Genomic DNA, 13,949 nt, shown 5'->3' with positions numbered 1-13,949 from the left:
ATGGATATTAGTATTAGGTCTTGTGCTTTCCACTATGCATTTGATAAACCACAATCAGCACAGGGCTTCATTTGAATGCTGCAATGGCTTCAAAATGGCTCCAAATTCCAAGTGAATTCAGAGTAAGTGGAATCTTAATCTATAGCATCAAGACCAATCTAGCACTTTTAAGATATTTATTAGCATAAAAAGAATGAAACTAGCAGTTATAAGATACTTATGGATATCATAAACATAATTTATGTAGAAATTTTACTTTTTAACTGTTTCTGTAGTAATATTTTCATTACTTATGGTAGCTATGATAGGGCTATAAGTGTTCAGACCTCAATAAAGAGATGTTTGCTTGAAAGAGGAAAAACTTTTGAAATGACATTCATTTCTTATAGCAGAAAACTATAGTCTTTATTCTAATTCTTTTCCTGCAAAAAGTTGCAGTTTTAGTATAGGTGGCTATGCTTTGTAGATGTTTTATGGGACCAAATAAAATCTAGAACCAGTACTAAGCATTCAAAAAACAGAGCAGGGCTCTGAGTGAATTTTGAATTTGTAAACAGTATGTGGGTGATACTTAGTTGATAGGTATTCACTAGTTTGTATGACTTCACATAAACCATACAAGCCCTAATTCCCACAAGGCTGCCTGGATGTTATTCAGTCCATGGACCCAATAACCATAAGCCCAGAACCCTGTGATATTCCTAAGCTGTCTGAAGTCTTCTCTAAGGTCTGTAAAATAGTGAGAATTTTTTTATAGACATGGAGTCTTCCTGTGTTCCTGTGTTCCCCAAGCTGCAGTGCAGTGACTATTCACAAGTGTGATCATCATGGTACACTACAGCTTCAAACTCCTGGGCTGAAGTAATCCTCCTGCCTCAGCCACCCAAGTATCTACAAGTATGCACCACCACACCGAGCTTAAGAATATTTTCAAGTGCCCCAAAATATCCCCACATATATTCTTGAAAGATTATTGCTGCTTAAGGAAATTCAGGCCTTTCAACATCACTTTTGGGTGAATGTAACTGAATGTTGAAGATGAGTTGCAGAACACAGAAAGAAAGCAAGAAATTTGAAAAATTAGAGAACTAAAGTAAAAAGGGAAAAACATGCATGAACACAAATTATTTATATCAATATAATAGAATGAAATATGACCAAGGGTTAAAATGGCCAACAAACAAACAAACAAACAACAATTATCAATGAGCTGCTTTCTCAGACCATTCAGCACTGCTACAACAAAAATACCATAAACTGGGTAACTTATAAACAACAACAATTTATTTCTCACGGTTCTGGAGGTTAGAAAGTTGAATATCATGTTGCTGAGAGATTTGGTGTTTGTTGAGGGCCTGCTTCATAATTCTTACATGGTGCCTTCCAGCTGTGTTCTCACATGGTGGGAGAGACCAGTTCACTCTCTGAGCCTCATCTAAAAGGGCACTAATCCCATTCACAAGAGAGCTCTGCTCTCATGATGTAATAGCTTCACAAAGGCCCTGCCTCCTAATACAGTTATACTGATGATTAGTGTTCCACATATGAATTTTAGAGGAACACTGCTATTTTCAGAAAATAGCAATTATTTCTTGAATAAAACCAGTTTGTTCAGCTTGTCCATGTCTGTGCTGATAATTGTTGGAAGAAACAATAATGTCAGTATTAATCAAAGCTAATGTTTATAAAGGACTTGCTGCGTGCAAGGCATAATTGATATAAAGGTGAAGAATCTGAAGCTTACATAAATTTATAAAATCTGTCTAGTAAGAACATTAGAACTTCTCACTGATATCCCAAGTGATTGTTCTCTAAAATCACTGAACATTCATTTCGTGTTTGTTTAATCATGGTTATGATTTAGAACTTTAGAACTTGATTGATAGTCAACAATACTTTTGGTGGAATGGATTGTCAAGATTGTATCATATCCACATATTCATATATATCTATATGAACATATATAGTATTATATATGTAGTATGCTTGATTATTATTTTTCAATAATTACCTACCTTGTTGACATTTGCAAATATATCCATTGATGTGATCTTCACAGTTTGCGCCATGTAGACATGGTGATGAAGAGCACTCATTTATATTAATTTCACAAAATTGACCAGAAAATCCAGGAAGACATCTAAAGAAGAAAAGTAAAATATATATTTTTATATATTATACATATGAACAATATTACCTTTCACCTTGGGATTCTGTCATTCAAATGTGTTTTCAGAGCTCCAACAACATGTAGCTGGGAGCCTGTCTTAGGGTGATATAATGGATTGAATCGTGGCCCCAAAATAATATGTCCAAGTAACAACATGTAGCTGTGAGCCTGTCTTGGGGTGATATAATGAGTTGAATTGTGGTCCCAACATAATATGATCAAGTCCCAACTCTCAGCACCTGTAAATGTAATGTTATTTGGAAAACGTGTCTTTGCAGATGTAACTAAGTTAAGTATCTTAAGATGAAGTCATCCTGGATCAAGTAGGTGGTCCCTAAATCCAGTTTCCAGTGACCTTATAAGAAGAGGAGACACACAAGGGAGAAGGCTATGTGAAGATGGAGACAGGGATTGATGTCATGCAGCCCCAACTCAAGGAGCACCTCGAGCCTCTGGATACTGAAAGAGGAAAGGTAGGATTCCTCCTTAGCACCTTCAGAGGGAGCATGGCCTTGCTGGCACCTTGATTTTGGATTTCTTGTCTCCACAAATGTGAGCAAATACATTTCTGTTGCTTTAAGCTACCAAGTTCATGATGATTTGTTATGCCGATCTTAGGAAATTAATACAGGAAATAATATTAATGTGCGCGTCTGCTGAAATACAAGTGAACAATTTTGAAAGAAATAAAACAGAGATCTCTAGGATTCTCTTAGGATAGAAAAAATTGGGGCACTTCATGAAAGGTATGCTCCATAATTGAAAGAAGAAATGTGGAAAGAGATAACTGGGGGACTAGGTCAGAGGTTTCTGGTCTCCACAACTGTGAGCAAATAAATTTCTGTTGCGTTAAGCTTCCAAGTTTGTGATAATTTGTTATGTCATTCCTAGGGAACTAATACAGGAAATGACATTAATGTGTGTGCCTTCTCAAACCCGAGTGAACAATTTGAAAATAAATAAATAAATAAAACAGAGGTATGTAAGAGGCTCTTAGAATAGAGAAATTGGAGGCATTTCATGAAAGGTATGCTACATAACTGGAAGAAAAAATATGGAAAGAATCAATAGGTCAGAGGCTATTGTATAATATTTTCTCATTATTATTTTAGAGGAATAATTTTATATAAACCAACTAGATGCCAGTTGTCATACTATGCTTCAAGAACCTATGGAGGATATGCAAACACTTATTAAAATGCAATGTTCATGAGCAATTGTTACACATTTACCCAGTGATTGCGATATGGCAAATCTTTTATGAATGCTAAGAATACAAATACAAAAAAAAAAGCAAAACTTTGTGTCTTCTTTCAAGAAGCACCCACACTAGTTGGGAAAACAGACAAATAACGAACACAGTAATATGATAAAATGCTATAATCAGCATGTGGAAACATGCATTCCTAGTAAGGCAAAGAGTGTATCCAAGAGTAAGAATGAAAAGAGTATGGGTTAATCCAGATATTGAAAGTAGTTTTATTTATTTATTTTTCTATTTGTTTTTTATTTCAGCATCTTATGGGGGTACAAATGTTAAGGTTACGTATATTGCCCATGCCCCCCCTCCCTCCTCGAGTCAGAGCTTCAAGCGTGACCATCTCCCAAACATTGCACAACTCACGCATTATGTTTGTATATACTCGTCCCCTCCTCCCCCCTCCTACCCACCCAACACCAGATAAATGTTCTTCCACTTAGGTGTTGATCCATTAATGAAAGTAGTTTTAAATGGCTTAAATGTATTATAATATGTGAGGGCACAATTGGGTGATGCAGGTGAAAAAAGATAAACTAATAAACATGGATTAGATTATATAGTATTAGATCATAATTTTTATGATTGCTAATATTTACTGAAAACTTACAATAAGTAACTTTACCAAGGTCACAGGACTAGCAAATTGCAAAGGTAGAATTTAAAACCAGACAGTGTAATTCCTTTTTACACAACCTGTACTCATCAGCTTGCCAAATTTAGCCACTGTGTTTTATTTGCATAGACACACAGATACTTACTTAGGTGATGTAAGAACTGAATTTTGTGTTTCATTGCAACTGGCTCTACTCAACCAAAGCTAGGAAACTATGAATAATAAATGATCCTGAATGTTAGTGACTCCATTGTGCCGGACCCCAACTGGACCTAACTTCAAGATCCTTTCCTGACCAATAAACAGCAAGACCTTTTTAACTGTGTGTGGATTTATGGATGGACTCATTTTGCACTATAAAGATGAAAACTTCAATATTGAATTGCCACTGAGACCATGAACTTCCTCTTATTTGTATAACAAAGAAAAACCCATGACATTTTTTCTTTCAGAGGAATTCTTCACTGGTGATGTTCTTTTATGTGCAAAAGAAACAAACTCAGGGTTAATTTTGTTAATAATTGAAGTGTTCATTGTCTTTCTTTTGATATCATAAATTGTTCTTCCAAAGTACATTATCAATTTAGAACTTGCCAGCATTATATGAAATGCTAATTTGTCTACATTCTTATCCATCAACAATATTAATATTTTAAAATTTTCACTGCAAAGGAAAAAAAAACTACGTACCTTATAGTGTTTTATTTTTTTGGAAAGGGCTAATGTTTTAAAATTTTTAATAGACTTTTTATTTGGAATTATTTGGAATAATTTTAGATTTGCAGAAGAGTTGCAATAGTAGCACAGAACGTGTCCATACCCCGTTTCCCTTATTGTTAACATCTTACAATAATATGGCACATTTGTCACAACTGACACGATATTGATACATTATTACTAAAGTCTATATATCATTAGGTTTTAGCTAGTTTTTTACCTAGTGTCCTTTTTACCTGTTCCAGAATCTCCTGAGGCATATTTCCTTATTTTTAAAGATCTTAACTGTTTTGAGGAGTATTGGTAAATATTTTGAACACTATACTTTTTTTTTTTTTTTTTTTGAGACAGTCTCATTGTGTTGTCAGGGCTAGAGTGCCGTGGCGTCAGCCTAGCTCACAGCAACCTCAAACTCCTTGGCTCAAGCAATCCTTCTGCCCAGCCTTCTGAGTAGCTGGGACTACAGGCATGTACCACCATGCCCGGTTAATTTTTTCTATATATTTTTAGTTGGCCAATTAGTTTCTTTCTATTTTCAGTAGAGACGGGGTCTTGTTCTTGCTCAGGCTGGTTTCGAACTCCTGACCTTGAGAGATCCTCCTGCCTCGGCCTCCCAGAGTGCTAGGATTACAGGCGTGAGCTACTGCGCCTGGTCTGAACACTATACTTTAAATTAGGTGTTTTTGATGTTATTTTCATGGTTATACTGGTGTTATGTTTGGGGAGAAAGACATCATAGATAAAACCCATTCTCATCACATTATATCAAGAGTACGCTTTAGCAGGAAGGTGCTACACACATCTCACACCTAAGGGATGTGGAGTTATGCTTCACCTCCTTAAAGGAGAAGTATCTACATAGTTTGAAATTATCTGTCTGTGTTTATATATATATATGTATATATATATATATATACACACATATATATAGTCATTAAATATGAAATGTCAATTTCAAATCAATAGTTTAGTTTATTATGTCTCAAACAGGAAGCAGTTCAATTAATCAAAGTACATGCCTAAACTATTGACACAGCTTTGCCATCTTAATGATGCCAGCAGTGAAGAAGCCTGGAAAGCAGTGGTGATGAAATCACGAAAGGTGTTTTCCACAGCTTGTTTAGAATTGAATATTTTTCCTTGCAAAAAGTGATCCAAAGCCTGGAAGAAGTGGTAGTCAAATAATGCAAGGTCTGGTAAATACAGTGGATGACAGAGAATTTCCAAGTCCAGTCTCTATAGTCTGAGTGGCATTGTTTGTGCAACATGTGGTCCAGTGTTGTCTTGCCAGAGGATTGGCCTGTCTCTATTGACCAATCTTGGCTGCTTAATCTCAAGCATCCTCATCATTTCATCCAGTTAGTTGCAGTAGACATCTGGTGTAATGGATTGACCAGGTTTCATGAAGCTGTAGTTGATAATACCAGCACTGGACCACCAAGCAGACACCATTAGCTTTTATTGATGAATATTCAGTTTGGGATTGCGTTTTGGCACTTCATCTTTATCCAACCATTATGCTGAATGCTTGCGATTGTCGAAAAGAATCTATTTTTCATCATATGTAACAATATGGTGTATAAGTGGTTCGCCTTTATGTCATGACAGCAAAGAAAGGCAAGATTCGAGATGGTTGCTCTTCTTATGCTCATTTAATTCATGCAGAACCCATCTATCCAGCTTCTTTATCTTGCTGATTTGTTTCAAATGGTCCAATATTGTTGGAATAGTAATGTCAAACTTTACTGCTAATTCATACATAGGTTGAGATGGATTCACTTCTACTACAGCTTTTAGCTCATCATTATGCACCTTGGTGTCAGATCACCCACGTGGCTTATTTTCAAGATCAAAATCAACAGAACAGAACTTCTGGAACCATTAACATACTATGTGTTCATTAGTCACATCTTTCCCAAACACTTTGCTGATATTTCGAGCTGTCTGCACAGCTTTGGTTCCTTGATAGAACTTAAATTAAAAAATCACACACATTTTTAACTTATCATAGTTTCACAAAAATTGCTCCAAAATTTTTTTTAAAGATAATCACGAGCCCAAAGCCATATGTATGAAAGAACGAGGATGTACTTTCACAATAAAAATAAAATAAGAAGTGTCAAAGTGAAAATGTCAGAGATGTCAACTGTTAAACTTAGTAGTTAAGAAAATTAGACATTTCATACTTAATGTCCTAATATATAAACTTTTCTGGGATTTGAAGTTGAATTGCTTTGAGTCTACAAATCAAGATGGAAAAAGTGGTATTTAACAATATTAATTTTTTCAATTTGTGAATAGGAAATACCTCTACATGTACTTGGATCTTCTTTGATTTCTTTCATCAGTGTTTTATAGTTTGCCACATACAGATATTATACATATTTTGTTAAATTTATACCTAAATGCTTTATTTTCGGTTGCTATTGTAAGTGGTATTTTTGTTTTGTTTTATATTTTTTCTTTCTAATGTTCCAATGTTTATTGCTATTTGAGATGGTTGCTCTTCTTATGCTCATTTAATTCATGCAGAACCCATCTATCCAGCTTCTTTATCTTGCTGATAAGCAAGATAAAAGCAATCTGACTTTTACGCATATTGACCTTATAGTCTACAACCTTGTTATATTAGCTTATTTAGTTCCAGGACAGGTTTAAAAATAATACTAGATTCCTTTGGGTTTTCTACAAAAATAATTATAACATTTGTAAATAATGACAGTTCTGTTTTTTCTTTCTGTCTAATCTGTATGCCTTTTATTTCTTTTTCTGTGCTATTGCACTCAGTAGGACTTCTAGTATAATGTTAATTAGGAGTGATGAGAGAGCATATCCTTGCCTGTTTCTAATCTTAAGGAGAAAGTGCTTACTTTTTCACCATCAAGCATGATGTTAGCTGTAGGTTTTTTGTATGTGACCCTTTATTAGGTTAAGGGGGTTCTCTTTTATTCCTAGGGTTTTTTTTGACACTTTTAATCATGAATATGCATCAACTTTTGTCAAATGACTTTTGTGTATCCATTAATATCCATTAATATGACTATATGGTTTTGCTTATTTATCTGTTGATATAATGATATGATCATAGTGATCACATGATTTAGAATATGATAATGATTGATATGATCTTTTATTTTTTCTTGATTGGCTGTTAATGGATTACATTGAATGCTTTATGAACGTCAAGCCTTGCTTTCCTCTAATGAACTCCACTTGCTGATTTCAGAGTGTGTTGAATGCAGTCATCCATTTGTTATTTGCAAAGGGCCTGTTCTTTTAATTTTAAACTTTTCATGTTAAACTTTTGCTCTTCATTCATGTAAAATTATGTGATATTTATATTCTTGGCTTGAATGCTTGAAAGTTTTTGAAAATTCTTATAAAATAGAAGTACATAACAGCTTGTAACCCTACATCCCACGAAAATATTTATTACATGACCTGTAATAATCTCTAAAATATGGGAAAATAGAGCTATTTACTATAGGCAGTTTAATTCCATACATGTTTATTCACTTTACAAACATTTGAATAGAATGTCTGACAATTTGAAATTATATACTCAACTTGTTTATACAAAAGGATTTCTTAAAAATTATTAAAACACACTACTACATAACGACACTGTCATATGGCTTTTTAATGTAAGCATTTCTCTATAATGCTGGGAGGCAAGCATAAAATACAAATTGATTTTGAAGTATAGCAATTAAAAAAATGAAACATTGAAAGCAATTTTTAAATGAGAACTCAGAATTAAACTTTATAGAGACCCACCAACACACTTTCATTTATGTTCTTGATACAAAAAATTTAGTTTTAACTGCTATTAGCAGGTGACAGGAGCCACCCTCAAATGGGTTTTCAAACTGAAAAATACTGCTTTGCCACCTGTTGTTACAGATAAGTTGCAAATAAAATTGTTTAGTATGGTCTGTAGCTATTTTGATAAGCACCTGGCCTGGATACTGTCCCATAACCACTCTGCTAGTCACCACCTCATCCCTGAACTCTTCCTGCAAATCCTCCTTTAGGGCCTTACTATTGCTGTTGCTAATACTGCTCCTTTGATGTGGCTACTTTTATTAAGACCAACACTGTGGTATTTATTTTCCATTATCTCCTTTACTTGTTTCTCTTCCTTAAAGGTAAAGCATAATCCTATTTGTCTTGTTGTCCCTGGGAGCTCTATGGATTCCACTACACCACAACCACCCCTTGGTTCATTTATCAAGATAAATTATGAGGCACGTAACAAAGCAATTCTTCAGAATTGCTTTATTCATTAAAAAAATAAAATAATGTCTAGCATCACACAATTGGCATAAGAAAGAATAAAAAGCATTCCAAAATGGAATTTCCATCCCACATAATCAATTTGATCTAGAAATCCTTTTAATTTTTACTTGAGATGAGTAACAATTTAATTTAAATTGGATTTAACTTACACTGACTAAACTATGATTTGCCTTTCAAATATTTACTTTACAGTTTAAAAAGAAGTACAGTTGTAATTTCTAATATCCCATTTACTAGGCTTTGATAATACAATTAAATAAGATGGAGTTTAGTAATTGTCAAAGGGGAACCATGTTATAAAATGATTTTTTTAAATTGCAAAGCTTCAACTTTAAAAACATTAAATGCTCAGAAGCTGAGTGTTTTTCATTATTAGGAACTTTGCTGAAGCCAATAATTCTCAGGTTAGAATAGCTAACAAGTGGCAGATACATAAACAAATCATTTTGTATAATTTCAGAATCCTCACAGATCTTTTCAGTGATTTAGCTTCCTTTGCATAACACTTAGTGAATACAATTCCACATAACTCATTTTCTTTAAAATATACCAGAATATGAAATGTATAACTCTCTGAATATTAGACACTTATTTTATGCTACTGTAGTTAATCATGAATACAGAGCCTCCAATTAGAAATCCACACACCCAGGATAATATTTATGTTTAAATTTTATTTATTTATCCGTGTATTATTTAAAAATTCATACTTTTTGGAATTTTTGACTTATTTTTGTGTAAATAGCCAGAGTTCTGAAGAACAGTCATAGGCAAAACCAAACCAAACCAAACCAAACCAAACCAAACCATTTTATACCTCTGCTCACCACTGTCTCTGATCTCCTTTGTCCTGTATGATACATTTGATAATCAAACTGAATCTGAAATTATCATAAAGCTGATCTAGGTCATTGGAATCCAAATAATATTACTTATTTTTATCCCTTATGTGAATGTGCATGGATTTACAACATTAACCTTTTTTTAATTGTTTCCATAGATAGCTTGATATTGTAAACTATCAGATCTCTAGGAAACACAAAAGGAACTTCAGATTTGTAAGTCAGGGATATACTAGTGAATAGGTGGAGCTCATGATCTCACAAGAATAGCCTTGATTTTTTGTTCAATAAATATTGTATTTATTAAGTATTAAGAAATACTCCTTTCAGTATATTCTGTACTATTTTTGTACTATTCAATTGAGCACATTACACCCTCCAAATTTTTTAAAACACAGATATTTTAAACTCACTTGATTTGATTTATGGCAGAGATTGTCCTAGATTGGAATCTGAATTATTATATGTATTTTCAAATGTGTAATTTAATTTTATTATAGCCTTAAGTAAACTGCATAAAGTATCCTAATTTACATGTAAAACAGGTACTTTTATTAGTATTACTTAAATTATGTATCTTAAAGGTCATTTTTAATTTAACATTTTTACTTTTATCCTGAGTAATTCTATTATCATTAATATTAATTATGCATAATGATTAAGAGTAGCTATTCTCAGAAAGCAATTATTGTCACATATATCTAAGTTTCTTGAGACCACTTTACAAATCAGATTATTGTCAAAATAGCTGTTGAAACTAGATATGGAAAAGTAAAATGATCTAGATGAAAAGGAAGTAACATTAAATACAACTGTCTTGGTGATTATGATTGAATAATACTCAAAATGAACTCCTTTTTATCACTGATATTATTTCATACAGTGTTTCAATAAAATACTAGTTTAAATATTAATAGTATTTAAATTTCATAGTACTAAGTTGTTTTGATTTGGAATGCTCCATATCTTGAGACAAAGATTTGGGATCAAGTTAGTTGGGAGGTGATCCAAGTAAGCAGAAATGAAGGAGTGAAAAATAACAAAACAGGGTAGGGAAAAAAATAAAGTTAGCAGTTTGTCATTGTGCATAACTGAGTCTCAGTCCAAAAGAAGTGGCTTTAAAATTCTTTCATACTTTTTTCTTCAAAACACGAAGCCTACTTCCTCTCTCATTGGAAGCATGGATTCCTTCTTCTTCTCTGTTTGGATGTCTTCAGCAAACTAGCTGCTATGTGATGAGTACACTAAGTAACATTATGAAGAAGCCAACGAGGATAAAAACTGAATCCATCAACCAGCAGCTGTATAAGGGAGCTTAGAAAAGGATCTTTCAGCCCCATCAAATCTTCATATAATTGTAAGCCTGCCCACATCTTGATTGCAACCTCACAAAAGACCCTGAACCAGAACAACCCAGATAGCCACTTCTAAATTCTTGACCTACAGAAACTGTGAGATAACAAATGCTTGTTATTTCAAGCCATAGAATTTTGAGAGTAACTTGCTACAGAGCAATAAATAATTGATTAGGCAATGAGAACCTAATGAAGATCTATGAAGAAGGCAAATCATGAATTTCTTCAGAATGACTGAGAAATGGAGCAATTGTCCAGTGTCTCTTGTTTCCTACTTGCCAAGGGTTGCCCTCAGGGCATAAACATCTCCAAACTTTTGGGCAGATTTATAAGTGGTTGTATTTTGTGTGTGCACTCAATAGGATCCCTCAGTTTCCCTCAAAGCCCTGAAACATAAAAGTAGGGGCTGTCGAGGTAGAATATAGTCAACATGCTTGGGAACTGTCCAGCATAGCTGGGATGGAATGAAAAGCATCAAAAGTGTCTGCTCCATATGCCACATTTGAAGCCCCGATCTACTTGGTATGCTAAAAAAAATCTCAAAAATGGAGAAGGGAATTTAATAAATTCAAACTACCCTGAGATCTTTGGTTAAGAGAATTTTTTTCTTCTACATTTCATTTTTAGGACTAAGACATTCAATATATAAGAGAGTAGACTTTTATTCTGAGGATTATTTTTAAGACATAATAAACAAATAGCCAGAACCAACCTAGACAATAAAACTTATCTCAGTCTATTACAACTTCTATCAACTTTTCTTTATTACTCTACTGTGATCAGAAAGACTTTCTCAATTATTAAGAAAGTTTGAAAAATTATATTATTTTTTATTATTATATTTTTTATTATATTTATTTATTATATTTTTATTATTATTTTTTTATTCTATTCTGCAAATATAAACAAATACAAAGTTAAGGGTAGTTACCTTTTTTACATACTATGCACTTTTCATGGTCTGTTACATACACTTGAAAAGTCAAGAAAGAGAATACTTTTAGTCCACCCGTGATTACAGCCCTTTATCTAGCCTGAGTTTAAATTAAAAAGAATTCTGTCAGCAGGCACAATGTTAGAAGATTTCATTGAAAACATAGTGTTTGCCATGGTAAGAGTCAGTCCAAATTCTGATCCACTTGTGTTACTCAGGTATGAAAAAGTTTTCTGATAAAAACTGCTTAAAGTTTTCTTTCATTTAACTGTCAACATTGTCTAGTGCTAGATATTCCCAAGTACCATATTCATGAAGTAGTTAGCAGGATTTTTCAGGGCCCTTCCAATGTCAGAAAACACACAACTTCACATGGCAATTCATGTAGGTTTTCAACAGTTCTAATGACAAAAATTAAATTGAGTTGCCATTAATTTTGACACTTGGAAAGTGTTAAGAATTATGTCATCTTGTTATTATAATAATCCTAAATATCCTTTTTTATTCTTCCTTTTATTTGATGACATTCTATTAACAGGAGTGAACCTCGGACATTTGGGGAACCTGTGGCTTTGGGGCTACATGTGGCCTTCTTGATCCTTGAGTGTGGCCTTTTGACTGAATCCAAATTTTACAGAACAAATCCCTTTGATAAAGTTTGGATTCAGTCAAGGGGCTGTACTTGGGGATCTGGAGAACTACATGGGGCCTTGAGGCTGCAGGTTCTCCACCCCTGTATCCTTCTTATATGTGCTTGAAAACATCTTTCATTTTGTCACAAAACTTTTCCATTTCCATGGCGTACCTCCAAACTGTAACATATTTCTGATAAAACATAGTTTCTATACCTTTCACTGTCAAGACCACCTGTCTCTGGAAGTTTCTTCCAACAACCAGATTTTCACTCTTATCCTCTACCCAACCAACATTGCATTTCAAAGATATTTTGCTCTATATATGTGGGCTTATATGTATTTGTTGATTAAAAAACTAAGGTTATTTTCACAGAAAAACAAGTTTTATCCTACTTTGTTTTTTTCTGTGAACAAATAGGGAATATCTGAATAGTACTAAAGGAAGCATTGTGGTGGAGTCATTTAATGTTCTACATTTTTATACTTTCAAATGTGTTTTACTTCTTTTATGTACCTATAAGCCACACTGTATGTGTGTCTAGATAGATAGATATGTACATATATACATATATATGAGGTGGAGTTTATGGTAGGGTAATAGCAAAACTCCCAGACAATTTAAAACAAACCAAGTTAACAAAAGGATCAAAATTTCATGTTACATAGAAAAATGGTTGTTTTAATCTTAAAACATTAAAATATATACATTTTAAAGGTTATTTTAAGTTTCACAGAAGTGCATTTAAAATTGTGAACTATTATGTTTTCTGACATGTCCCTCAACTGTAACATATACCATATCACATCATTTGAATCCTTTATTTCTCTTTTGACAAATGATATTTTAATGAAATTATTTTATGGTCTTCTTTAGTTTTCCAAAATGTCTCTCTTCATTTTTAATATTGAAATCATTACCTTCTGAAAGCTCCTTTTATGTAATCAAACTTGTTGATTTTCTCTTGCTCAGTTTTAACCAGTCTAAATTTGTCCACTCTCCATAGGCAATAGTGTGTGATTGAAACAATTCTCCAGTAGAACTTTTGTCAATTCCAAAAGTTCTCGTGTCTTTGACAAGAGTTTAATTCTACTCTTAAATTAATTTCCTTTGTATTTGCACTGC

The 13,949-nt window shown here is 33.4% G+C and overlaps 1 protein-coding gene across 1 annotated transcript in view; it reads right to left on the bottom strand.

Annotated features, from left to right (window-relative positions):
• Positions 1 to 13,949, bottom strand: part of EYS (EGF-like photoreceptor maintenance factor) — a 1,642,296-nt gene that overhangs the window by 764,834 nt on the left and 863,513 nt on the right. Inside the window, 1 exon segment of the mRNA XM_020287130.2 lies at positions 2,016 to 2,140. Coding sequence (XP_020142719.2) covers positions 2,016 to 2,140 — 125 coding nt within the window.

This window comes from Microcebus murinus, chromosome 5, assembly GCF_040939455.1.
Source record: "Microcebus murinus isolate Inina chromosome 5, M.murinus_Inina_mat1.0, whole genome shotgun sequence".
Classification (NCBI taxonomy): Eukaryota; Metazoa; Chordata; class Mammalia; order Primates; family Cheirogaleidae; genus Microcebus; species Microcebus murinus.
Note: the sequence above shows the minus strand (reverse complement) of the source record. Positions and strands in the feature narration are given on the sequence as shown.